Source organism: Symphodus melops (genome assembly GCF_947650265.1).
Source record: "Symphodus melops genome assembly, chromosome: 6".
In the NCBI taxonomy this organism is placed as follows: domain Eukaryota; kingdom Metazoa; phylum Chordata; class Actinopteri; order Labriformes; family Labridae; genus Symphodus; species Symphodus melops.
In genome coordinates, this window is record NC_136696.1 from 12,366,949 (window position 1) to 12,394,946 (window position 27,998).

The window sequence follows — 27,998 nt, forward strand, 5'->3', positions numbered from 1 at the left end:
CTGAGTTCAGAAAGTAAACAGAGTTCCAGACTGCAGCATGCTGTCTACGGGACGGGAACTGCAGCTGGGGCAAACCCACAGGGGCACCCACACAATCCCCTGGACCAGCACCTTTAGCACTGGGAAGGAGGGCTGGTTTCTCTTCATCTTCCTCTTCATCCTTATCTCCTCACCCCAAGGGAGAGCCTGGCCCTACGGTAAGAGACTGACATGAACTTTCCCTCCACTTCTCGTCTCTCCCTCTCTCTCTGTCTCTGTATGTTTGGCAGAGCCTGAAGGTTTATGTTCTTTGTTCTCAAAAAGCCGGTATCAGCACTCTCTCCATCCCCTCTTCACTCCTCTCCTTTAAGAGCACAAAAGCGCTCAGCAGAGCTTGTAAATTTAAAAAAAAAAAAGACCCAGGAAAGAATGGTGATGTTAAAAGCAGCTTTTTACAAAGACAGCAAAGAAAAACATCACTGACAAGTTTGTGCAATCTTTGTTATTGCAAAACATGTTTTGAACTAGAGTAAGGGTTTGTCCTCAGGGATGTGTCCATTGTCCCATTTAAAAAGGCTGTGCGATCTTTATACTTTACAAATTGCAGTATTTCTTTGTTTAAAAAATAGAAGTGAGGTGTATCTGCTCCTCACTAAAAGAAGCAACACTTGGTTGTGGCCACACATTCCTCGAGGTAAAACGAAGCGTTTGGGGTGTTATTAGGGCTGTATGATGTTGTCACGTGTTCCCTTTGTGTGCAAGCTTCTCTTTAAAGCGCTTTGTGGGTGAGATTGAGATCATCCCTGCATGTTTACCCTCGGTGAACAGTTGAACTGCCTGAGGAAGACGTGAGTCACGTTTAAGTGAATCACCCCGACTGTGGTAATGTGTATACCATACACACAGTCTCCAAGACTCCCAACAAAATCTCTGCCCCTCCGTCTGATGCCTGTTGGAAAGGCTACCACGCCGTAAAATAATCCCTTCAATTTGTAATGTTGGTGAATGTGGCAAAGGGTTGGGCAGAGAGCAGCTGTTTTTCAGCTGGAGTGATTAAGAGAGTTCCCTGTGGAAGATTATGTTGTCATCTGAGTCACTCATTGTAAGCATGGCTTGTTTCATAATCATGCATTATCAGCTGATGGTGGATGTTTTTCCGTTGAGCAATGTTGAACAGTTTCTTTTCATTTTTTTAAGCAGAGCCGACTTGTTTACATGCAAATCTTCTGTCTATTTCTGTGTTTCTGTGGGTCTATGTTTGTGCTTATGTACATTTTGACATGTTTTGGTATCTCTCCCAATGCTTTTTAGATTTTTGCCTCTTTCATGCATGAACATTTTTGGGACAATTCCTTTTCACACATGCACCTAACAACAGCAGACTGTCATTGTCGAATCAATCACAGTTTGAAATACTCTGTGCGTTTGTTGAGGGGCAACTTTGGGTGTTGAAAATAGTAGGCCAATGCAGCCAATGGGTGCATAAAACTACAGTTCCTTAAGTGTCCACTTAAAGCTGTCTCCAAAAGCCTAAAGCACAATTAACACCCATGCAAATAAAATGCCAATTTCCGTCTGAGAACAAGTTCGCTGCAGACACTACGAAAAAAAAACCCTGCCAAATATGCCTTATGATTACCATAGTTATGCATTCCAAAACTATTTTGTTCTTGTACATGTAAAAATGTGCATCCTCCACCCAGAAATAAACACTTTTACAGCCTGGTTAAAAAAAAAAACAGAAAAAAAAAAAAAAAACAGTCTTGGTCTTAGCTAATTTATTAATTAATAAAAAAAATATTTATAAACGTGCATGCATGTCTGGTTAGACTGACGGATGGGTGCATTGGAGCTGTTTGGTATAAAACAAACAAACAAAAAAACAATGGGTGATGTCACTAAGATTATGTCCGCACTTTTTAAAAATTGACCACTGAGGGAAGCAGAATAAAGAAACAAAAATGTGCACGTCCTGATCACAAGCACCTCACCCACTAGCTTTTACACATCGGCTCAGCACATTTCCATGCAGAACCTTTAGCAAGTAAAGCTGACAAGAAAAACTTCTCATGTTGTGCTTAATGTCAGATAATGGGTCAGACAATGTCTGGAAATTATCATGAGTGCAGTGTATGTGGAAAACATGTCCTGTACAGAATCTTCCACCCACCTGAATCTGGTAAGGTCCTATTCTTATGAACTTTCCACTTGCTTTGTTTAACTTCAATCCAAAAGGAGATAGTCTGCTGTAGGAAGCAAAACCATGTTAGCCTATGTTAAAACATAACCTTCAAGTTCCAAGTTGAAAAACATGGTGGTGGTTTGAAAAATGACATGTCATATCAGACTTAAGAGGTCACTTCAAGTTTAAAACAAATTATGCATCATTATTATCTCAGACTCCAGTTTGACCTAAATATTGGCGTGTGGGCATACAATTTCCTCAGAGTGGATAATAGAGTGATAGGATATGTCTCTAAGTCTGTGGTTCCCGAGCAGAAGGAAGTTTATTTAAAGCGATCTAGAGGATGACCATTGGGATTGGAGCTCTGGATCAGACTACATTTGGATACACAATGCCAACAGAGCTCCCCCTGGGAGTTTCCCTGCTCCATGGTAGCAAAATCACTCCAACCTCAAAATACCAGACAGCTGCTGTGGGCAGCAAGCACGCACACTCACAGCTGCTGGAAAAATAACTTTGACTGATATTTCCAGCATAAATTATAAGCACCATTCCGTCCAGAGGAAAATATTTATTCACGGGTGGATACTGTAACCTGGTATTCTATTCTGAATGATTTTTTTTCTTTTGTTCTAACTTTTTCTTAATTTTGGTTTCTGGCTTAATAATGTGGCAAGCATTTAACAAAATCAGCGTGGTCAAATACAAGTGATATAGTCAGCTTGGTCAATTGCCACTAGATGTAAAGGGTGAAATATAGCAAAATAATAAATAATAATTATATATTTTTTTTACGTTAGGTGAACTGAACTTAAAGTAAATCACATCTAAATTTTGAAAAAGTCACTTTCTTGCTGAGTTGGATGGGAAATCCATATTCTGTCATGTGTGTCTGTTAAATATTAAATTATTACCAGTAAGCTGAGCTTAAGTAAGGAATACTTTATAGTGGACAGACTGGACAAATAGAGAAAACATCTGGCCTGAATAAATCCAAAGTTCACAAATTTAACTTGTCACATATTCGTTAAATCTAAAAAAACATAATGCTCCCTGGAGTCTCAACTTTTAGCCTGGCCGCCTCACAGTAATGACAGGTCTTAAGTAAGTAATTGTGTCAACACGAAAGCACCAGAAGTCATTTTCCATTTCCACTTCAGATCAATGCTGCCTCCCTTTGTTTATGTTTTCAATTCAGTTCATTTCAAAAAAACTTTATTTGTCCCTTGGGGACAATTTAAACATTTTTTAACTAAACTAATCCACTGCTGAAAGTAGCCTAAATCTATCAAATGGTTTAAGTCTTTTCTAACCAGCTCTAAAACATGTGTAGAATGGAGATACATGTATGTGACTCAGCCTCTTTGTGTCAGGTTAGATAAGCCTGTTGGATTCATATTTAAAGCTCTCTCTTGGCTCTGCTCTCTGCATTGTGCTATTTAGCTTACTTCGGAGTTAAACATAGCTGAGCTATGAAAGTGCTTCGCAACAAGACTGATGCTGATAAATTGCAGGGTCTGCGCAGACAAAATGAAGACAAGAAAGTAGACGATAAATGTTTAAAATGCCACAGAGAGCAGTGTGACCTGCTGCTTTTCTGATAACATTTGGGTATGAAATTTCACTTCAATTATAAGAGTTATCTGACACTCTGGAGGCAGCAATGACTTTAAATGTGAAGCGGAACAAAAGGCAAAGCTGATACGTAATTATAGAAAATAAAAAGAAAAAAGCCGACCTTGAATTTTCCATAAATGGATAAAGTAGAAGTTACTTCCAGAAGACGATGGCCTATTTTTTTTTTAGCTCATGCGTGGGTTATGAGTTGCTTTAAAGGTCAAGTTTAGCAGCTGCATCACGTCTTCATGCAGTGTATCTATTTATCCTTGGTGGGGGGTTCCCAGAGCTGGTGCGACAGTTGTGATTTTTATATTTGCACAGATTGTGATTTTAAAGTAATAAATGACCAACATGAAAAAAAAACGTTTTTTTGTTCTCGGTGACATATGAATTTGCCATGCCTCTCCACAGGTTAGATGGCAGGGCAATGAGGTCAGACTAAAGGTCACTGCACCCACATGTGTTTCCATCTCCACCTTTCCGACAATGCTAATAATGATGACAGTCTCTAGATCCAGATTAAAGCTGTGCAGCTGAGCTATGCTGGCTGACAACCTTCAGCCTGAAGTGCTCCTGATTGGGTGGGAGCGTTTTTGTGACACACCGGGGTCTCTACCAGGCAATGGGAGGCCTGTTTTGAGGCCCGTGTTACTGCTGTGTTTTCATTTCTATCGCTTCTTGACACTCATGTTGACGAGTACATTGAGGAGCTCAACATCTGGAACGGAAACAAGCAGATAGCACTTACATAAGACCAGTAAATCCAAACAACCCACACACAAATCTGTACACATAGCTGCAGGACTTAGGGGGAATGAACCAACATTTTTATCTGTTTTTTGTTGTGTTTGGCTTGATGCCAGTGTTTTCTTACACACAAAGACACAATACAAGTCTTGTGCTCTGAGGAAACATAAAGACACAATTTCCTACTGTATATCAAAACATATACAGCAAATATCAGTCAGGTTGAATAGAAAACATGCTATGAGAATCAATCAGTTATCAGATGTGTTTCCTCATACTTACTGTTCCTCTTTGATGGCTGTCAACACCACTACTCTACACTACACCACTGATTATATATTAGCCGGGGGGGACAACACAACCCCAGTCCTGGATTAAATTGCAGGTTATCTTTTGCACAAGTTGATGCCTCTTTTAACACATTTCAGTTGTGTTTTTTTCTGAATCTTTGCAGGCCAAAAACAAAAATCTACTTCTTTTTTTTATTGCTAGGTCTTTTATAGTATATGTGCACTTCCACACCTGTTTGGACCTCTTTAAACTGCTGTAAAAAAAAAAAGAAAAAGAAGAAAAAAACACATGAAATGGTTACTGTCCAGGCTGTAGTTACCTGCAGGTGTTGACCTGGAAGCATGGCAGATGTGTTTCACAAGACAGATAGACTATCACTCAACTAAATGAATTCAAAAATCTGGAGTTCAGGCCAAAGCTCTGTTATGTAAGATTTGGTCGTCTGTGTTGTAAATCTGTAAACACACATTAAATCAAGGAGGGACCAGTCAGCAAAATAAAGATCCATTCCAGCATGCATCCAAATGGAGGAAGAAAACTTGCAGTCAAAGTCCAAAACATTAAAGTCGTATCAGTGGAACTGAAGGTCAGCAAACTGAATCTGTTCAAGTGAATACACACTTAAAATGCTGCTGTTACTCAGTTTATCTCTGCTGGTGGTGATCTGGAAAACAACCATAGAAATTGAGACAACATGTGTTTATCCAAACAAAAATAAATCTATTCTATTCCTCTGAAAAGTGTAATGAGAGTAGTTACAACCACATAATTCCATTTCTCTATCTAAGGCAAAGACACACAGCAGAGGCCCATGTAATGACATTACCAGGCCACCTCATAAAGTCTTTTGACCCTTTTAATGTTATGTCCGATAAATCAGGTTTCACAGCCTCTTGCTAGCAGCTTTTCAAACCTCAGTGATAGAGGAGAAAAGTTGCTGAGTGTCAGCATCGGTCAATCGCCACGTGGCAGGCCTGACACCTTCTAAACAGTCTTTATCCAGCACTTATTGTTACACTGCAGCTAATATTCAGGGTGGTTTATAGTCTAGATTTATGAAAAAAACATTTGACATTGGCTTTATTTCATCCTCTGTTGGGTAAATACTCCCAGCTGCAGTAATACTGGTACAATTGTAGACATAAACAATAATTGTTGGTTTGAATTTATTCCAACTTCATTTTTAATGGATGTGATGGAAAGCAGGTCTGGGGCTGGATGGATGCCTTAATGTGCCAAAACTAAACAGAGTCAGACAAATGTTATCAGGAATTAGAAGTTAGAAATGGTCCTTTTTAAAAGAAGATGTTCACAGCCCATTGAAAATGTACCAAACATTGCCTCAAGTGATGCTGTATGAGTCACCATTGAAACGTGTTGAAGACTAGCTTAAAAATGACAAAATAATGGAAGAGTTTAAAAATCGCAAGCTCCTGCTTGTCATCCTCGCTTAAGGCAAGTGGCTTAAAGCTGTGTAAGCCACAAATATTATAACACATATCTCCCACTGAATCCTTGGGTTCAAGTTGTATTGTGGGTAAGATCCAGTTGTTTTTAATTTTTAGTTTGACTGAACTTTACAAATATATATTGCTGAAAATATATTTTAAATAAGATTTGGTAAAATGGGTTTTATCTTGTCACATTTCATATTAGTACTTCACTCATAGTATGGATACTACTTTATACAGTAGTAAAAAAACGTTTTTTAATATGGCCCGTATCAGAGTTCTGTTTCCGATTCCTTTGGAGATGGAAGTGGGCAAAATCTGAATTGAAAATATCAGATTCCATGTGACTTGTGCTGTTCACACTGAGTCACCCTGAGTCCCCCCCCCCCCCAAAAAAAAAAAAAATAAAATGAAAAAGGTTCAGGTCACTTTTGGCATCAGTCTGAAGGCGGCCTTCAAGTCTCAACAGACATCTCTCGAAACATACAGGCCATGCCCGAGCTTTGGATGTTTGTGGTTCTCACACTTGGTCTAAAGAAATCCGCAGAAATGTCCTTCTGGCCTGAAACCAAAAGCTTCTCTGTTTTTGTCTCAGTTAGACTTCTGCTTTGATTCAAAAACAAAAGCTCAGGGGTTGTAAGTTTAGATTGCTTTTGACCTCAAGTAATCATTGTGAGTTAGGGTGACAACATGAGCATTGTGCAAGTGACTTGCGTCCATGGCCGTATATTGCTCCCAAAAGGTTTGATGACAACAAATCATATGTTAAGATCTTAAGCACGCCATGTCATTAAGCAAAACAGACTGCCTCAATGTTGTCTGTTTTGCTGAACATGCTCTTATACACATACTGTATCCAGCTGAGTCTGTGTTATCACAGCACTAAACAAACAAAATCAGAAAAAAAACAGCCTGCAGCAGATTTATGAAGCACATGTTCTGCCCTTATATCTGCATTAAAGTTGACCTTGTGGGATTGTACAACCTCTTTTTCTGTTTGATTAATATCTGTCTGTATGTCATACCTCACTGTTTCTTCCATCTGATGAGAAGGCCAGACTGTAGCTGGACCAAGACACAATTTATGATATCATAAATGTGGAAGGGCAGCAGGGGATGACTCGCAGCATTCCAAGACATCTGCGCATCTCCTCTCTAGTTGACCGTCTGCAAATATCCACTTGCAGATAAATGGCGTGTGCTTGTTGCTTTTGTGCGTCAGTGCATTTGTGTGCCTCTGTTCAAGATTCACGGCTTCTCAAAACCTCTATAAATGACAAATAGACCCACTGTGCACAATTATGGTTTTGCAAATAAAACCAGTATGCAAGTGTGTTTTTAGGTTGTAAAGTAAAAGACTAAACAATAAGGGGGAGTTTCAGGTTTGCGGGCAGAGAACTTATTATGATTGCAGTGCTGGGAGGAGGGTTTAAAACGAAAACGCTGCAATAACATTGTGCCAAGTTTAAAGTGCTGCTTCTGTGAGTCCTCAGTCCACATCTGCCACAAGAGAATTTCCACTTGAGTTTTTCAGCTTTTTCGATCCAGTGTTACATAATACCTAGCACTCAGTCTCAAAGGTTATAGAGTCATTGGTTTTCAGCCCAATTAGACATTGCATATATTGTGTCAAAGAAGAAAATCAATATTTACACTCTGCTTTCATTACTTTCTGATGTAATGACTTTACTACAGTGGCATGTTTTCTGATGTAATCTAGAATGAAAGCACAGGGGAGGTCAACCACAGTACTGCTTGTGGTCTCCTAACAGAAAAGTTGCAACCATGTAGCAATGGAAATAACAAGAGTCAGTACGGAGCAGCACTTAACTCACTAGAATCCCTCCACTGCTGAACGTGAGCGTCCGCTCTCATTTCCAACGAGGCGGATCCTTACATTTATCACATTTTCTTTGTGTTTGACTCCGCTCTCAACCACTTTTCTGGCCAAATAGTGGCTACAAAAACAAATGTTTCCTGCCTTTTTTTCTGATTGTTGCTGACTCTGAAATATTTTGCCATTTAGACTACAGGTACTTGTACAACAACTGCCCGGGCCCTGAGTGGAACGTTATGTGCAGAAGCTGCTGCGAGTACGATGTGATTCGCTGTAAATGCCCTCTTCAGGGGACGCCAGTGGGCTATGCTGTGCCATGCTGCCGCAACGCTATCAATGAGTGCGACCCCTGCATCATCCATCCAGGTAGAACTTCTGCAAGTATTCACATTTGAATTGCCTGAATTTTAAGTAAGTAAGTCTATGTAATCTCCACACACATTAAAATGGTCAAGCTGTATCTGAGGGTCGGGATTTTATTCTGGGAGGTTTTCTGGTTTCTGTTTGTACTGTAATACCTTTGTGGTCCAAGTAGCATTGACCAATCCTGTATCAGCAGGTGTGGTGAATGCAGGAAAAAACAGTATGTAGCTACAGAGAACATAAACAGGCTAAAGGCAAGCCACAGAAATGACATCATAACAACCATCAAGCATTTTCAAGCATCTTCTGTTCCTGAGGACACGCCTGATAAAGCTTACATTTTGAACTTGAAATCATTATTTTTTTATATTATAGGGACGATGCAATGAAACGGATGTGCTGCTCAGAGAGTTAATAACTATTGCTAATTTTGAACTCTTGTCCCTCGTTGGGCCTTTGTGTCAGCAAAGTACAAATGTACATCATTTGATCACAAAAAAACGTCATAACACTTTATAAAGATACATTTAAATACATATACAACAATAAGACAATATGAAATGCTACAGACCCATTCATAGCATTATTTTTTACAAATCTGCCTCATGATGTTATTTCGAAAAATTAAACTTGTTCATTTGAAGGAAATCACAAGAAAATTAGTTTAATCTTTGAGATCATATGCCGAAAGAAAGCCTGAGTGAAACCTCTGTGTGACTAAGGCTCCTAATTACAGACAAGCTGACGCCCACCAGAAACAGATCATCAGAACATGCAAACAGTGTTTTTTTAATTTATATTTCATTGAACCTTTCTTTAATCAGGAAAAAAAACTAATTGAGATTAAAAATATTTTTAATGAGAGCCTAAATGACTAACTTTGATAATTACAACCTGGTATATAATCATAGAAGGAAGTCTACACGTGTAGGCTGCAGCTCACATATCCAAACTCTTGCTTTCTTCATGTTATTTTCCTACATGCCATCCACCTATAGAAGTATGTCATGTTTTCCTCACAGCTTGAATGTACTCAGGTTTTCCTTTATAGGGGAAGAAAACAGCTGTCAGGCATTTAATGGATGCCTGTACATCACGTTTTGCTGCTGAAATTGAGAAAAAAATGTTCCAAGCTTTGTGTACACTCCTTATATCCCCTTGTGTACATCCGAGAACATTTGTTGTTAAAAGTCATACCTATATTCAAGGCCAGCCCTGAAGTGAAAATCCATCCTCACTGGAAGACATTGCAGGGGGTTCTCTTCACATTTCTATTACAGGAAGCTGTGATTTTTTTTAAGTATATTATGTTGTAGTGAAGGATGGGCTTAATGAGTTTTCCAGAGTTTATTCAAGGGTAGCATGATGTGCAAGTGTTTCCGATTTAGAAAACCAAACAGAATATTATTGTTTTCATTTCATTGTTTGTATCACATGAAGACTCACACTTAGCACTTATCTCTTTCTTCTAGGTTGCAGTATTTTTGAGAACTGTAAGCGCTGTAACAACGGGACATGGGGGCCCCGGGACGATTTCTTCATTACCGGGAAATACTGCGCTGAGTGTCGCCCCGGCTGGTCCGGTGGGGACTGCATGAGTAAGTCTTTTCACTCTCCTAGTTAGTGGATTCTAAAATGCTTTGTTGTTTCTTTTCTTTTAACATAATAAATACCATGTTCTATGCTTTACTCCCCCCCCCCCACCACACACACACACACACACACACACACACACACACACACACACACACACACACACACACACACACACACACACACACACACACACACACACACACACACACACACACACACACACACACACACACACACACACACACACACACACACACACACACACACACACACACACACACACACACACACACACACACAGATTTATCTTTACTGGGACAGCTATGCCAGCTTGGAAGGCTGCCATAAGCCCAGGAGCTTTTCCAGGAGGAGCTATGACAACTTAAGAGTCAACATTCTGTGGAACCTATAAAGCAATTTAATATGTAACATTTGGACACTGACTGTAGTTTTCTCTGTATGCAAATGATCTGCCAGGGGGCACAACAAGCATGTACATTTAATTAAAAACAAAACCCCACTGTGTTTGTTGCTCCTGTGTGTTTATCTGTTGTCTTGTTGAGCACAACTTAGGGTGTTGCTTCGGAGACACAAATGTAATTGCTTTTTGGCTTGAATGGTAACCAAAGCAGCTGAATGTAGACCCTGATAATAATGATTTAGGAGTGATTAACAGCTTCTGAAATTTAGATAGCAACCCTCAATCTGCACTACTTTCCAAAATAAAATGTTTCCATTCCCCTGGCTGTTTTTCAGAGTGTGGCGCAGTGATCCATAAACGACAGGGCCACATAGTGCTCGAGAGTTACCCCAACAACGCTCGCTGTGAGTGGACAATACAGGTGGATCGTCCCTTTACCATAGAACTCAGGTGAGACCACAACTATTCTGCTCTGTTATTTTCTGGTCCTCATTAACCATGCAGGGAAGTGTGTTTGGTTGCCAACAGGTTAAGAGACAAAGCTGACCACTGATTGTTTAAAAATGTGTGCCTTTTTGACATGTCTTTCTCTCAATGAAGTTACAATCACCTCTGTTTAAATTGGCATTCAAGCTACATTTTTGTTGACTCTTCAGCACCCATCTGTTGTAGATATTAATGGCTCTCCAGCTCATTTCAAATTTCCACTCAGTTTCGATATTTTTACAAGATGTGTGTCATGGACGGGTGGCTAGTCCACTGCAAAGTTTGGAAGCCACAACCCCCCCCTTTTTTTTAAAAAGAAAAGTTATTACTTTTCAGTCTTGTAATAACTTTCTATTTATGTCATTTTCTCCATTACACATGCAGCACTTTACAGGCGAGCACTAGTGCTGGGTTTCAGCAGAACAAAAGCTCCAAACAGTTAGATACAGGTTTGCTGCGTGCATACGAGCCATTAAATCATTCAAAGTAGTTTTTAAGGTCTTTTTGAAGTTGGGCATTGAATCTAACAACTGTGAACTGTGACTTACATCCAATTTTAATGTTAGGTTGGACTCATCGAGTGCCACAATGTCAAGTTTTCCCTTTTATAATATAAATATTACAAATCCCCTGATTAAAAAAAAAAAACAGTGACTGTCCTCAGAAAGTAAAAGAACATGAAGTGTTTCTTGGATTTTATTTCTGCATCTCTCTTTCGTTGACACTGGCTTGCAGTACACTGCATCAAGTTTCCAGAATTACAACTGGCATTCATTGTTGGGATCTCCTTCCGGGTAACATTCAGCATTACTTAATACCTCATTAGTCTAAGCTTCCTTTACCTGAGGGTCTGTGATAAAGGGAACACTAAGGGGATTTGGTAAACTGCCAGTGTCTTGTCCAAAGGTTCATCAGTCTTTTAAGTCAGCTCCAATGTGAGGTCATGGAGATTATATCAGGAAGGAAAAAGAAGCCTCCTCTGTGTTTTTCACAATCCAGCTGGCATGTCTTCTCCATGTCACACTCTGACTACAACTGAACCAAATTGAATCAAATTGAAATTACTTTCTGCTGTAAACTATTCTCCAAACAGTTATCACACACTGTTAAATTGACATTTAATCGGACATTTAAACAACTCCTTCTGGACATCCTCACTATTCCTTCAGGAAACTACTATTTTCTTTTCGTTGTTGTTGCAAACATGAACATTTTAATCATGTCATACCAGTAATCACCCCTTCTAATATTGGGTTTTAAATGATGCTGTGCAATTAACATGTTTATACAGCATTCATGGATTTATTTTTAGACATTTAATAGTTGCTGATCTGAATTAACAAGATCACTCATTTAGACCTGGACGGGGTGATGCTGACAGTAAACTGTACTTATGCTCCATTACATAACTATGACGGCATTTATGTGTGCATGTAAAACCCAGTGTTGAGAACAACTAACACTTTTAAAATGGCTCTAACACCAAAAAAGCCAGAAAATATACATCTGCTTTTTGGTTTCCTAGTGTTCTGACAGTTGTGTTGTTGCTGCCAAGTGTGAATGATCATGTCAAGGTACGGGAAAACTGGGAACTGGAACCAAATGAAAAATTGTTTTTTAAAGGTCCCATATTATGCCCTTTTTGGGCAGTTTTTGGGCACCTGTTAAAGTACATTCACAATTGCTACTGTTTGAAAAAAGTTTCTGTTTACATGTACTGCCGCTCCATGCAGGCTCCCTATCTGTCTGCATTTCTAACGCTCAGAATCCCCCACAAAGAGAAAAAAAGATGATAAACAAGCAGGTTCCCCATGTGATACAGATAGAAATAGATCAGTCATTCGACTTTGTTCTCAGATATGTCCCACCCATTTTACCATATTGGGAATGCTACAGTCAGTCTGAGGGTAGCTTGTGCTTGCAACAATGGCCTTGGATTAGTGACATGTTTGTCTTGTGATGACACACCACATATTTTCAACAAGGGGGGCGAGGGACCGAGCTTTTCATGAAGCTATCGCTACTGCTAACAGAAGGACGTAGGAGAGGCCACGTTTCTGCAGACTTTGAATTTTGCACATAAGATGACCCAAACTGTGAAACCTCTGATTATTTATTGGCATGTGTATGTTTTCTTAGGTTTGGGAAATCAGCTGACAATTTTAAAATCCTGCTGTTTGAAACTTTAAAAAGCCAAAAGATAAAACACAGGGAAATATAAGCAGCAAGGAAACCATAAACAGACATCCAACACTGACATACTACAATGAACAGACGGGAAGAAACACAGAGACTAAATAGACACAGGTTAATCAGACACAGGTGAAAGTAATTACACAGCTGAAGACAATCAGGGTAATCACACAGAAGGGAAACGCACAGAGGCCGGAACAAATACAAGACTACAATCCCAACAACTACGACATGAATCAAGGAACACAAATAACAAACAACTTAAGAAAGTAACAGACACACCAGAACATGAAATGGCACAATAAAACAGGAAACACTAAAGACTGAAATAAGAAACATTAAGGAAAACACTAGTAAAAAAAATACAACCCAAACATAAGAAATTTAAAGTCGACAATACAAAACTAAACAAGATGAAATCATGAGAGGTCATAGTCAAATAAGTCAAGTTTTTATGATAAGGAAATAGAGTTAATGTATACGATAATAATGTGGGCATGATTCCATCTTTGGTATTATCTCAAACAAACAAAAACATTAAAACAAAGACTATTAGCTTTCGTCTTTCCTTTTTGTTAGACCTGATTCAATGAGACACATTTTATACACCATTTAAAACAGTAAGTCACGTTATAGTTGGAAAATCCCCTTTAGCAACTCTTTATTTATCCACTCACTTTTATTACCTGTTCTTTGGCTGAAGATTTTAAAGGGCCAGTGCGGTGATTCCAGCCAGCACTTCCACAGAGCACAGGTGCTCTCATAATGCGGGGAAAACATCAACACAGCAGAAACGTCAGCTCATTAATTTCCACAATGGATTGTTATTTTTCCACCTTATTTTAAAAGTTGACTTCATGCTATTTGTCCTGATGTTGACATGAACAGGTTTATGATGCTGAGCCTGGAGCTTCACCAATCTTGTCACTATGACTACGTGGAGGTCCGAGATGGTGACAGTATCAACTCAGGTGTTATCGGTCGATTCTGTGGGAACAACAGACCCGCCCCGATTCAGAGCTCTGGAAACAGTCTGCACATCCTCTTCGTCTCTGATGGCTACAAGAACTTTGATGGCTTCTTTGCCACTTTCCAGGAAAACTCAGGCAGGTCAAATACCAGTTATCTGACAAAAACAAAAATATTTGGTGTCATTACGTATATTTATCACTAACAAATAGCTCCCATAGTTTTGAGGAACCCTGAAAATGTTATTTGTACCTTGCCCCAAATCCTTTTACAGCTGTCTCAGGATAAACTTAACCTTAAACCCAATCCAGTTCCAGATTTAATAATATCGCTTCAAGTTTTTTCTTGCTGTATTCACAATCAATAAATATATGAATAAATATGAAACTCAATGAACAAAGGACCTCTTTGCAGTCATGTACCCCAACAAACGCGAACAAGAAGTTACACAGAGTCCCAGTGTAATAAAACAAACCCTATAACAGTACGTGACTGACACCTACATGTTCCATGAAAGTACTTCGACAGGAAGTCGATTCTCCTAACAGCCCTTTGAAAAAAGTAACGGCCAACCAAAATGTCCTTACTTTCCAGAAATGTCCTCATTGGGAAACAGACATGCACACACTTGCAGGTCATAAGCAGCTAAGCCAGATCTAGTTAAAATATACAGAGGGCTTTTTGTGTCGAGATGCACATGAACAAACTCCTATAATGGAAAGTGAAAATGACATTTAAACAGTGCCAGCTTTAATCCCATGATGCAGTTTGTTATGGTCACTACTTTCAGCGTACAGGTTTTATATGATTTTACTGCTCAAGAAAACAACATTTCTTCTTGTAACGTAAAGTTCATACACTTTCTGTTTACAGCTTGCAGCTCCTCTCCGTGCCTGCATGATGGGACTTGTATCCTGGACAGTTCCTACTCATACCACTGTGCCTGTCTGGCTGGCTACACAGGCAAAAGATGTGAAAACGGTAAGTCTGTGACTGAAACCTCGGCAGTGTCATCATGCTCAAAAAATGCTTCATGTTTTTTGGGGGGGAAAATCGATTTAGGAAAAGAAAACAATGTCTACCAGTTCTAATCACAAAGAAAAATAAACAAGTCCTTCATGACACATCAGGAAATGAATTTATTTTTCCATCTTTCCAGAGACATGAGTACTGTAGTGTACACTAATTATTGCTACATCTCAGAATTCTTTTAGTATCTCTCATCTGAATCGGGACACACCTGGTTACGAAAAACTTCTCAACAACTGAGTTATTGGTTAGATCTCTGTTAGTGAATCACAGTCACCAGGGAGAGGTCTGTGGTTTGGAAGAGCTTCAAGCCAGCTGCCTTCCCCTCCCCGTCTATTAAGTCACATCTAGGGTTTTTGGTCAGTCAGCTTTAACAAGAATGAATAGTATGAAAACAGTTTTTCAACAGATGGGCTGCAGATCCAAATAACCATGTAAGAAATATGTGTGTGTGCAATTAGGCGCTGCAAAGGAGAGAAATTAGAGGGGGGAAAAATGCTTCAACAAAAATACAGTTCAGCAAGCTTTTCTGTTTTCTTCAGATGTCCGACATCTTTTGTGGAGTAGTTTTGAACTGCGACACTGACAGAGCTTCATCTTCATGTGGGCTACAGTTCAATCAGGGTGTAGTTGGCCAACCAGGTCTTTTATTTATGGGTGTCTGGACCCTACCTTGAGTTTATGTATATGTATATCCTATACACCTCCCTTAAGATCCTGCAAAAACAGACTTCCTGCACCCCACTCCCCTTTATCACGTGGAGGGCCACATTTAAGTCTGTAAAACTGATGGGAAAACAATTCCCCTTCTGTAACATAAGCCAACTTTTCCATTGATGGAGACGCTCTTTAAAAAAAAAAAAAGGGTCCACACTGTTTGCATTCATCTGAATTGCTCTTAAGGATTCCTCTGCTGTTAATCTTAATGGAATGGAGGTGTAATAATGCTAATGTCTGACATTTTATGGAGGAAGTGTAGTCTACATTTCTGCCCCAGAGACAGATGGACAATTTAAATAAAGTAGCTGACGTTAACCATATTTGATGTCTCTGATAGTCAACCTGTCAGCCTGAGCTCAAACTCATTCTGTATGAGAGTATTTGAACATGTTATCAGCAAAGCTAAAGATAGAAACTATTTTCTTTCACTCTGTGTGGTTCAATCTCTCTGCAGGTCTATTACGTTCTGGAATTGAGTTTTAAACAAGGAAACTAACTAAAGGAATGATAATTGACTTACAGTGTGTGTGGTTTTTGGTATTATGTAAGCATTCCACCTTTACAAAAAAACTCCACGGCCATTATCATGTCTGGAGACAAAACCTGTCCTTGTAGATTGAATCATTTCAAACAAAAAACCAAACAAGCTTCAACGTCTTTAAAAACATATTTAAAGTTTGACTGCAGGACTACAAGGTTTCATATACTGTGAGGTAGATAGACAGACAGACGGACGGAGATAGATAGATAGATAGATAGATAGATAGATAGATAGATAGATAGATAGATAGATAGATAGATAGATAGATAGATAGATAGATAGATAGATAGATAGATAGATAGATAGATAGATAGATAGATAGATAGATCCTTTTTTAGTCATAGTTTGCCATTCCAACACCACGTTACCTATCCCCTCTTCCCCACTTTATAGTCCATTTTAACAACACGGGAAAATTGAACAGTTTTGACTAGAGCTGCTTTTATTGCAACTTTTTATCCCTCATTTACAAGCCATGTTTGAAAGTCTTGCTGTGAACTGTGCACACTTTACCACAATGGGTGAAACGATTCATTAATGAGCCTCTAAGGTAGCAGGCTGGGCTCTAAAAGTGCTGCATAGTTTTTGATTAAGAGCACAGAGTCTAAGAGCTGAGATGTTAGTTTTATGAGCTACCTGTCAGACCAGCAAACATCAGACCCTAATAAAATCACTGCAGGTCTGTTTGTGTGGTCTTCCAGCAGAAAAATAAAATACACAGAAGTTTGAGGAATGCTTGGGATGCCTTCCAAATTCTCTTTAACTATTAATTTTGGTCCTCTTGCTTTGAGTTAAGAAATAGGAAAATAAGACAGCATGTGTAAAATATGCATGCCTGTATTTCCTCTCAGTGGTGGGCTGCCAAAGGCCTCCAGTCCCCACCCATGGATCAACAGAGGGTTTGTTCCATCACTCGGGGGGACGCGTCACTTTCCGCTGTGACCCTGGCTTTGAGCTGCAGGGGGTCGGAACTGCCATCTGCCTGAGTGACGGCTCCTGGAGTGCGCCTGCCCCCAAGTGCGGTAAGATATTGATTTGGATCAGTAATTTTTTCCGCAATATTATTCATTGTTGGACTATCGGGTTGCACACTTACAAAAGCCTAATGTTCTTTTCTTTTTGTCACGATTGTTTCCAGTGCCTTTAGAGAAAGTCTGTTCTTTACCACCTAAGCCGAAACATGGGGACCACTTCCTGGTTTATGGACCCAATGATGTCATTATTGCTCTGCAGTACCTGTGCTACAATCCCTATGAGCTCAGTGGAAACTCCCAGAGAACCTGCCTCCCCAACAACACCTGGAGTGGGCCTCCTCCTGTCTGCACCCAAGGTCAGGAGAAGTGTTACATTTGGGCAAATACTGTACAGAACGTTTAGTAAGTTTAAGTATTGAAAATAACATTGGTTTGATTTTTTTTTTATTTCTTATGATGATTCATTTCGTGAATGGTTCAGCAAAAATAGTAAAACCACAAGAAGATACGTGACCAACCAGCTATGACAGAAATATTTGAAGCGAGTTGCTTAATTTCATTTTTTCTGTTCTCTATTTGCAGTGAATAATACTCTTTCTGAAGCAGAAAAGGACAATTACAAGACAACGGGCACAGAAATAGATATCTACATTGACAAAGACATCACCAAACATAAAGAGAAAGGTCAAGAGAAAACAGCTGGAGAAAAAGAAAGCGTACAGGGGAGAGATAAAAACACTGGGCATGAGAATAGCACAGCAGTCAGCAGGGAAGATAGATATACTGGTACCATTCCAGAGAAAACTGTGGAGGAGGAGAAGACTAAAGAGAAGCCAGGGGATAGGAATAGTGGGTCAGAAAAACCCACAGGAGGAAGTAAAGATAAAGAGGATAGTAAAGGCTCAGACAGCAGCTTGAACACAGTTGAAAAGGAAGAACCTGCGGTAGGAAAGGAAAAAGAAGACGCAGACTTGGATACAGGTAAGACAGACATCACAGATATAATTGTGATAAAAGACAAAGGACAAGAGGAAAAGGAGAGAAAAGAGGAGCAGGTGAATGGAAAACGAGATAAGGACAAAGTGGGGCCTAACGATACCAAGCTGAGGACGGTCATATCTGAGGGTGAAAACACAGTGGAGATATTTGAACTGGAAATGACAAAAAACAACACAATTCTACACGGTACAAAGGTACCAAAAACAGACAACAATACAATAGTTACTCTGGGAAGGAAAATCCTTCCACCTAGGATAAACATTACACTGTACACCTTGTACAGAGGAGGAGGTGAGGAGAGTGGGAGAGCCAAGGAAAAAACAATCGTTAAAGAAGAAAAGAAAGAAGGTGAGAAGTCTGCCAAGAAAACAAAAGAGGATCTGGAGAGAGAGAAAGAGGAGAGGCAAAAAGAGAAGGACAAAGAAATCAACCAAAGCTTTAATGGTAAGAAAACCTATTGGAAAAAAAAGTCAAAGTGAATAAGTCTCCTTGATCTTTGCCCTCACTTATACTGGCTGTTCCCCTCCTGTAGAGAGAAGCTGCCCTCCTCCCCCTCATCTTTACCATGGCTACCAGCAACCCCTGCTGGGGGTCAAACCTGACACTGTGGAGTTCTTCTGCAATCATTCGTACGCCCTCAGTGGTGACACCCGACGTACCTGCCAGCCTGATGGAACCTGGAGTGGAAAACAACCCCTCTGTGTCAGAGGTACCGTCTCTGTTTGCTCTCATTAACTAAGAACTCTGATAGTGTATATATACAAAAGCAAACAAGACCATCAGCACTTCCCCAGCAAATATTCACAGTGAGTCAAAAATGTAAAGAATGCAGGATATGATTTTTGTTAAAGAAAAAAAACACCACCACTTTGTCCACAGAGGGCGCCGAAATAAACACAAACACCAACTTTTAATACTTCAACCTTGTGACCTTGTAGTCAGTTTACAAGGTTAAAATGCAGACCGAATGTTTTGAAAAAAAAAAAAAAAGCTATCAAACATTTACATCTACAATCTAGTAAGTAAAAGGCTCTAAAAGGCTTAATGCTTATTAAATGGCTTCACTCAGGACAACCATTCATCAGTCTGGAGCAGTAAATGTTAATTAGTTCTTAATGGATTATGGTCTGAATGTTCTGAATGCTCTTTGCCAAAAAGGTAAGTGGGTGAACTCTCCTTCGGTTGGACCGCCCTGATGCATTAACGAGCTGTGGGGAAAAGACAAAGCAAGTTCTTCTGGGATGATATATAGCAGCCAACTTTTATTTTTTCTCAACCTGGCCCAATCGTTTCTGTCCATACTTGTTTTGTTTTTTGTCCGCTGTGAATTACTTGAACAGATCCATACCATTATCATTTCTGTCAACAAGCTCTATGTTGCTTAACGTACTGTAGGCACTGAAAAATAGCAAACAGCAAGTCATGATTAATCTCAGAGTTATAAAATCTGCCTGAATGTCTCAAGCAGTTGTTGCTTTTTCACCTCAGCTCTTGTACAGCTTGATCAATCAAGAAAACCATTTATTATTTAAGAACTTTTTAGACACTTGTGGAAAGATTTAATTTAGTCACCAGCTAAGCTCTATATCTGCCCATATGCATTATTATCAACTAGCATCAACAGTGTCCTGGCTGAATTATACATGTGACTCTGGCATTTTCTTTCTTTCTTTCTTTAGCCATTATCATGCCGCTGTCGATAAAGACAGCAGACCTCAGTCTACCAACCTGTGGAAGAAATGTGTTCATAAACCCCCTCACACAGTTTCATAGAAAATCGAAAAAGGTTCACAAAAGTTTTCTTATTTGAGATTTGTTTGTATTTAAGCACAAACTCTGCGAACACTTTAGAAGACTCATACACACATAACGCTGATATACCAGGCAAAATTATTGGTAACTAGATTTTTATTAATTGAGAACTTTTATATTATTGAATAACTAGCTATGTGGCTGTGGCTCAGTTGGTAGAGTTGGTCGTCTCCTCACCTGAAGGTTGGTGGTTCGATCCTCAGTTCCTTTCAGCCACATATCCGTTATGTCCTTGGGCAAGACACTTCCTATATGAATATGTGATTTCGAATAAGTCCCAAGTTCAGCCACAGTCCAAAACATGCTCATTATGTTAATGTATGAATCTGCATTGCCGTTAGGTGTGAATGTAAGTATAGCTGGTTGTCTGTCTCTATATGTCAGCCATGTGATTGACTGGTGAACAGACAACTGGGATCAGCTCCAATCACCTGGCGACCCTAAACGGCAAAGGCTGCATAAATAATGGATGGATGGTCGAAACTGCAACATTTTAAATTATGAATATAAACGAAGAACTTAGGTAAGATTTTACAAATGTGTTGTAAATCAAACACTTGTTCAAAACAATAAAAACCTATCTTCAAACACGGGTATTGCAACACGTCTTTTACAGGCTACATCATTTTTAGAAAACATACACCTTCAAATTTTTACATATTTATTTCAGTTTAGAAGCTTTTATTTTTTAGATGCAACATATGTCAAACTAGTTTAAGTAACACATGGCAATTACATTTCTCTCAAACCTGGATTCTGTTGTGGTAGTCTGTGGCGGCAGTAGCTCAGTCTGTAGGGACTTGGGTTGGGAACCGGAGGGTCGCCGGTTCAAGTCCCGGCACGGACCAAGTCCGGAAACTGGTCTGGTAGCTGGAGAGGTGCCAGTCCATTTCCTGAGCACTGCCGAGGTGCCCCTGAGCAAGGCACCGAACCCCAAAACTGCTCTGGAGCGCTCGCTGTGGGCAGCCCCCTCACTCTGAGACCTCTCCATTAATGCATGTCACTAGAACCCTGTTTGTGCATGAGTGTGTATCTCGGCCTATGTGTGTGTTAGACAGAGTGTAAACCGAATTTCCCCTCGTGGGATTAATAAAGTGTAAATTATTATAATCGGTCTGATTTATGCTGAAATGATCCTCTTCCTGAGTAGTTTCGTCTTCATAAGCTATTTAATTAAAAATAAATACATTTAAAAAAACATGACTGGCTGTAATCTATTGTGTGTTTTTTGTTATTATCAGCATGCAGGGAGCCCAAAGTGTCAGAGCTTGTGAGACAGAAAGTTCTGCCCCCTCAGGCACCATCCAGGTACGTTAACCAATGAACCAATTAAAATAACAAGCAGTAATGTTACTGTAACATGACACAAAAGTAATTATCAAATTACAGTTTACAATTCTCTGCTTTCACATTTAGAACTGTTTACTTCGGGGGTTTCGTTTTCATTCCTTTTTCTTCTGCTCTTAGAAAAACACCTTTGCACAAATTTTACTCCACTACGCTGGGCCGGCGGCTTCAGTCTGACGACCCTTCAAAGGGCCCCCCTTCGCTTTCCCAGCTACCTCAGGGTTTCCATCACCTCTACACTCATATAGAGTACGAGTGTGCTTCTCAGTTCTACCAACACTCTGGCAGCTCTCGCCGCACTTGCTTGAAGACTGGGAAATGGAGTGGGCGTCATGTTTCCTGTTCACCAGGTGAGGGCAGCAGAGGACAACTAGTTGTTTGGCCACTGGGAATCTCGTTCATTAATCCACATATCAAGAATAAAATAGATAGAAAACGGAAATGAAATCAAATAAACGTGTATTTATTTATGTAGCAGTGTTTATCTATTCAGTAATGTTCACTCAGGGGTTCAGGATTTCATGAAAATCACAAATTTCTGACATTTTAGTCAAATATTTTAGCCTCTTAATCTGTATTTTAGGTATTTCTGCAAGATGTACTTCTCTCACCATAGCTGAGATTTATGTAAAAGCTGAATGTTTAACTGAAAAGGCTTCTTCCAGATTGCAAATATCTAAAATACATCCACAACAATCTGATCTTTGATAGGAGTCGTTTTTAAATTGAAGGTGTAATATTACACGTTGAACATGGTTAGGTGCTGTTACTGACATTTGCATTTTTCTCACATATGATGGTAAAATAAGATAATTCATTATGATGGCAAGAGGAGAAATGCAGGTTCTACAGCATCTCAAAGACAAAACAAAGAAAGTGGGCAATCACAGGCAAGGTAAATATAAAAATAGAAGAGCGGAATATTGTACTAATTGACAAATTCAAGTATCACTGACTTCAAAGTTAAAGTGGCAGGGTATGATATATAACAGCTATGTAAACAGCAGTTTAACAGTCTATCATGGTTTAGTGTGGAAGAATAAAGTGCGACATAAGGTGATATTGGCCTAATTGAGCAATATATCATGATGGGAAGGGATGTTGTACTGGACATCATAAGACAATCACAGCAGTGGTGATGCTCAGGACAATATCACTACCTCTCATGTGATACATTTTTTCATACAATAGCTTATACAAGCAGAAGTAAAGGGTAGAAAGTTAACTAAATCAGACTGTTGCAAAGCAAATATATCCTTCTGCAAATGTTGGACAGTAAAAACTAAATATTAACAGTATAGTTCAGTGATATGTAGCAATCTCTATATACAGTATGTTATATTGCAAGATAGAGAACAGTGAAAGTAATAGGAAACGAGTAGTGCAATAAGGATACAAAACTTGATGAAGGGTAGCACATACTTAACCGAGGAATTTTGTCATTGCTTTTTACATAACTTTTCTTGTGATGAATAATAAACATGAATATGTGACAGGGTATTATAAACTTGCACATGATGATGCAAACAAAGAAAGACAACTCTGACTCTGACTTTAGTTGTATCGGCCAAACCCTGAAGCTGCAGACAGTCTGTATACACTTTGCTTTTGAAGAGGTTCCTTGACTCCCATCAACCTGTGCAAGCTGATGGGACCCTGCCCTGTACCTTCCATTAACATAATAATGTTGGCTGTACTGATGAAAAACACTGACATGGTACCACAGGTTGCCCTGACGTCGTCTACACTGAGTGGTATCTTTTTAACTTTCCACTTAATGGTTAAAAAAGAACAAAAACATAACACTGTTCAGAGGCGGAGAGCATTCTGTGGTGTACAGGGATCATACTGGGTCGACCACTTTAATCAGTATTTGTAAAGGTTAGCGGTTTATGGACAGATGGCCCTGGTACCAACTTTAAAACACTGTTGAAGTGTAGGCTGTGTCCCAATTTAATAACAGAGTTTGTACAAATCAAGAACAGAAGCAACTAAAGTGGGGCTGGATTTATTTTTTGAGGGTTCCATTCATGACATCATGTTGCAAAGAAGCAAAGCATCCCCACAGTGTCAAAATGTGTGAAGTCTGCCAATTGAAGTCTTTTTTTGTACAACTTAGGAGCTCTTATTATTCACAAGACCTTTGTTTTGGGGCATTTCTTATGTGTCCTCTATCTATGCAGCTGCTTTACATTTTGGCAAACAAGGTGTCATAAGCAAACTTGTGTTAAATAGAGAAGCTTTCAGAAAGACAATGTAGTGTCGACACTGTCTCAATGTTAGTCTAATGTTTCCCTTTTTTCCCCTCTTCGTCCTCTCATCCTGCCACCACCTCTCTCTGGCAGTGTGTGGGAAGCATCCGACCTTTGACCCAGAGAGGCCTGCAGAGACTCACTGGCCTTGGCTTGCAGCCATCTACCGCCGCTCCTCCAATGGAGCAGCCGAGACAAAGGTGACCAAGGCTGACAGCCAAGCAGGGTCCCTGAAGAAGAACGTTGGAGTGGGAAATGGAAACCACAACCAAGCGTCTGACTGGCAGCTGGTGTGCAGCGGGGCTCTGGTGAACCAACGCAGCGTGGTGGTAGCAGCCCACTGCGTGACGGAGCTGGGGAAGGTGTATCCTCTAGATGCGGCCAAGATCAAGGTGGTGGTGGGAAAGCACTTCAGAGATGACCACAGGGAGAGTAAAACTCTTCAACACCTGAGGGTAAGACTCATAAGAGCACTTTTTACTTTACAAACTTGCACGATATACAGTATACAGTATATACTGTCAATATATATACATCATTTTGTTGTCTGCTTCAGGTGTCCTCCATTGTTGTTCACACGAACTACGACCCCCATATCCTGGACTCTGACATTGCTGTTGTTAAGTTACTGGACAAAGCAAGGATTGGAGACAAGGTTTTACCTCTTTGCCTCTCAGACAGCAAAGGAGAAGAGGTCATCTCTGGACAAGGGCTTGTAACAGGCTGGTCTCCACTTCCTGACTCAAATTTGGGTCCTGATGAGAAGGCGAGGGTGGGGCTAGTTAGCCTTGCTGATGTAGTTCCCTGTGAGCAGCAGTACGCTCGCAACGGCGTGCCAGTCAGCGTCACAGACAACATGCTTTGTGGCAGCCATAAGCCAGACTATGGGCACTCTAACATATGTCCCTCTGACACTGGTGGGATCCTCGTCCTCCCTGCCCTCTCTGACAATCAAGCCAGCCATGACCGAAAACCCTCTGTTGGCTTATCACAGGCTCCGAATGAGAGCAAAGGGCTGTGGAGACTCCTGGGACTGGTGAGCTTTGGTTATGATCAGGGAGAGTGTGATCCTGACCTCTACACAGTCTACACACATGTAGCAAACTTCAAAGACTGGATTGAGAGCATTCTGAAGTAAACAGTAAAGTAATCCTACCAGCTGACTCTCCTTCTCCCCCTTTCCTTCTGAAAATACTTCCATATCTTACATTTCTTTCTTTTGTGTTTGTTTTTCCCTGGTATTTTGCACAAGGGCATTTCTTACACCATGCACCAGCACTGGACACACTGAACAGTACTCTAACTGAAGGGGGTGCTAACACATTAGATGTGCCAGGCATCAGGCGACTTAATCGCTCAGGTCTCTAAACCAGAGGTTACAGACTTGACCAGAAAACCTTCTGAAGCCTCTTGCTGATGATAGTTTTATTGTACCCATTGGTATGTATATATGTTGTAATGTACTGAATTATTCAATCAATTCATATGACTGAAGAGATGTAAATATTGTATTGAAAGACAGAAAAATCACAAGGTTTTTTATTAAAGAAAATGTGGGTGTGGTATAGCTGGTTAGAGTGTGGTTATTTTTAATCATAGTGTAAAGATCAGAATGTATGCATACCCTTTAGAAATATATGCTTCCTACTTCATATGGATTAAATATGGCATTACAATGATATAAAATAAACACCGTATATTTGCTCTCCAAAGCACACAATGGGCGTGTGCAGTGAAGCCAATGAATCCGGGTCAGATCAGCGCTAATTTTCACAACCGTAAACGGAGCACGTTATTTACAGATGAAGTCCTTTTTCTGTGTGCAAATTAAATCAATTACTTCCAATCTGATCCTTCCCTATTATTCAGAAGTAAGAGTGCACAGAAAGAAGACCTACAGCTTATATCGGCAACCAAAAATGGGCAATAAAGAAAACATTTTTATTCCATGGGGAGGAGTAATGATGAGGGAGCTGGGCCTGGTTGTTCAGCTCTCCTTGATTTGGACATTTCCTGATTATTATTAGAAAAGAGACCAAACAAAAGCCCTGGACACGCTGTTGGTGTGATGAGTCAAATCTTGGTTCTCATTAGGAGTTTTCCGACAAAAGGTTTTTGGGGTAATTTTGAAGAGGAACTATATCACTCGGGTGCCCCGAGAACTACATATCATGTGGACCATTTTTATCTGCATTCGGAGTGCCATGGTGCTGGGAGAGAGACTACTCTGAAGCAGGAGCTAAAGGGTTCCTCTACTGTAAATGTGCTAGGACGTAGGTGCTGATTTGGTTTGTAATTCCTTCTGTGGGGAATCAATAAAGAAGAGACCTCTAAGTCACTTTGAGTCAATCTGGAGATCTGAAAACCTCTGTCACTTATTTTTAATTGTAAAATTTGTTTGTAAATGTTTTCGAAAACGGTTCGTGGTTAAACAGGTAGAAGCCATGTTTCGTCTTTTAAGGCTAAAAACTAAGCTGCTAAGAATGGGGAGTAAAAGTGTTTCATAAATGTTATGTAAATGAAAATGAGATGGATTGAAAATATGTTTGTGCTGTTTAAAAAAGTGTTATACCAGTAATGAGTAGTACCAACAAGATGATTTGATAAGGGCTCCTCACATTTGTCAGAAGCTCACAGCTCCGTCCAGGCTGATGGCAAACGGAAACCTCATTCATGGATTAACCCATAATCTATTGATTCTGAATGAAATGATATGACTTACTTTGAATAGGTCAAAATGCTCTAGCAGCACTATGAAGATCAACTTTTTCCACTGTCAGCTCTGAGATGCAAACACCAAGCAAACACTTCTGCCTGTAGATGCAGAAGTAATCATATGAACCCTGATGTTGAATCGTTATACGCAAATATTGATCATCAACAATATCATCCAACTCCGCCTAAAAACACAGCAACACTTTATTGCACTGCACTACAATCATCCCTGAAAACAAAAGCAAAAAAATCAAATATCATTTTAAAACGCTGGCGCATTCTTCAAAATGATCCAGAATTGGAATTTTTCCTGCTATCCCTCTGGCAAACAATTCCCCCCTAAAATAATGGAGGTCGATGTTCGGTCGATGTTCGGTTTAGCAGGAAATATTCAGGGAGTTCATCTGGAGAGAGGGGGAGGGGGTGATAACGTTTATATCCTGTAGCTGGCTCTGGTATGTAATAAAACTGCTTCTCAGAGATTTTTTGTTCTCCAGTATGTTCCTCTCTGCTCTTTTGTTGACACAACAGTGGGCTATATGTCGAGCTTTACATAGCTGAGATATAAAGGCAAAAATTGCCATCATGGCATCAGACCATGTTGCTTCATCAGTTATTTCAACATATTTTTCCCCCATTATGTCCTGTCTCCTGAGACCCCCACCTGGATGTTTAAGCAACCCATTTTTTTTCTGGATTTAATAATAATAATAATAATAAAGATCATTACTGTTTAAACAATTTCAGAAATGGGTTCCGAGACTGAAACGCTTCAGAGACGTACGCCAGCTGTCTGACTACGTTCTAGTCTCTGGGAGAAACAACATAATTATGAAGCTTCTGGTGTACAGCCAGCAGGTAGAAGAAGCAAGATGGAGTTGGAGTGCAAACATCTGTTTAGAGACACATTGATTTCAGGTAAATCTACTATAGATGATTGGGTTTTGAGATAATACTTCAGTGGATTGCCTTCCTCCCCCTTAGCTCTCCACATTGATTGTTTTTTTCCTGGGTATAGTCAATGCCTACTGAACCACAATTGGACCATTTTACTCTTACCACCAAACCAAAATCCAGTCTTGTGCCCAGTATGTCTGAAGTTTTCAGCCAAATATATGATAATAGGTTACTGTTGAAAATTCAATCCATTCTATCGAGACCTACAACTGCCTTCCTTGTACATCACCCTGTCTATGTTTTAAATGACAAACATGTTGAACAAAAATTCTCTATATCACTTTTACTTCACCTGAGGTCTGTCATCTTCATAACTTGTGCTGAGTTAAATACCTAATGATATTATAGTTAACAAATGTTATTTGATCAGTCTCGCTGAAGAGAAAAACTTCTCCCCAATTTGACTCTTTTTTCAAAGTTAAGATCATGCAGTCTTTCCTCAACTGAACTTCCTTCCTCTCCAATCCAACAAGCTGGTCCAAGACATTTCTGCCAGACTTTAAAAGAAGGCATG

The 27,998-nt window shown here is 39.8% G+C and overlaps 1 protein-coding gene across 1 annotated transcript; it reads left to right on the plus strand.

The window, feature by feature from the left end:
- Positions 1 to 25,377, plus strand: pamr1b (peptidase domain containing associated with muscle regeneration 1b). The gene is made up of 14 exons (XM_079346136.1): positions 1 to 197; positions 8,300 to 8,476; positions 9,946 to 10,071; positions 10,826 to 10,940; positions 14,058 to 14,275; positions 15,012 to 15,119; positions 17,280 to 17,450; positions 17,567 to 17,758; positions 17,985 to 18,845; positions 18,934 to 19,110; positions 21,455 to 21,521; positions 21,681 to 21,910; positions 23,906 to 24,267; positions 24,369 to 25,377. Exons 1-14 carry the CDS (start codon positions 38 to 40, stop codon positions 24,948 to 24,950), a joined length of 3,546 nt encoding a protein of 1,181 aa, XP_079202262.1. The 5' UTR covers positions 1 to 37; the 3' UTR covers positions 24,951 to 25,377.
- The last annotated feature ends 2,621 nt before the right edge of the window (positions 25,378 to 27,998 follow it).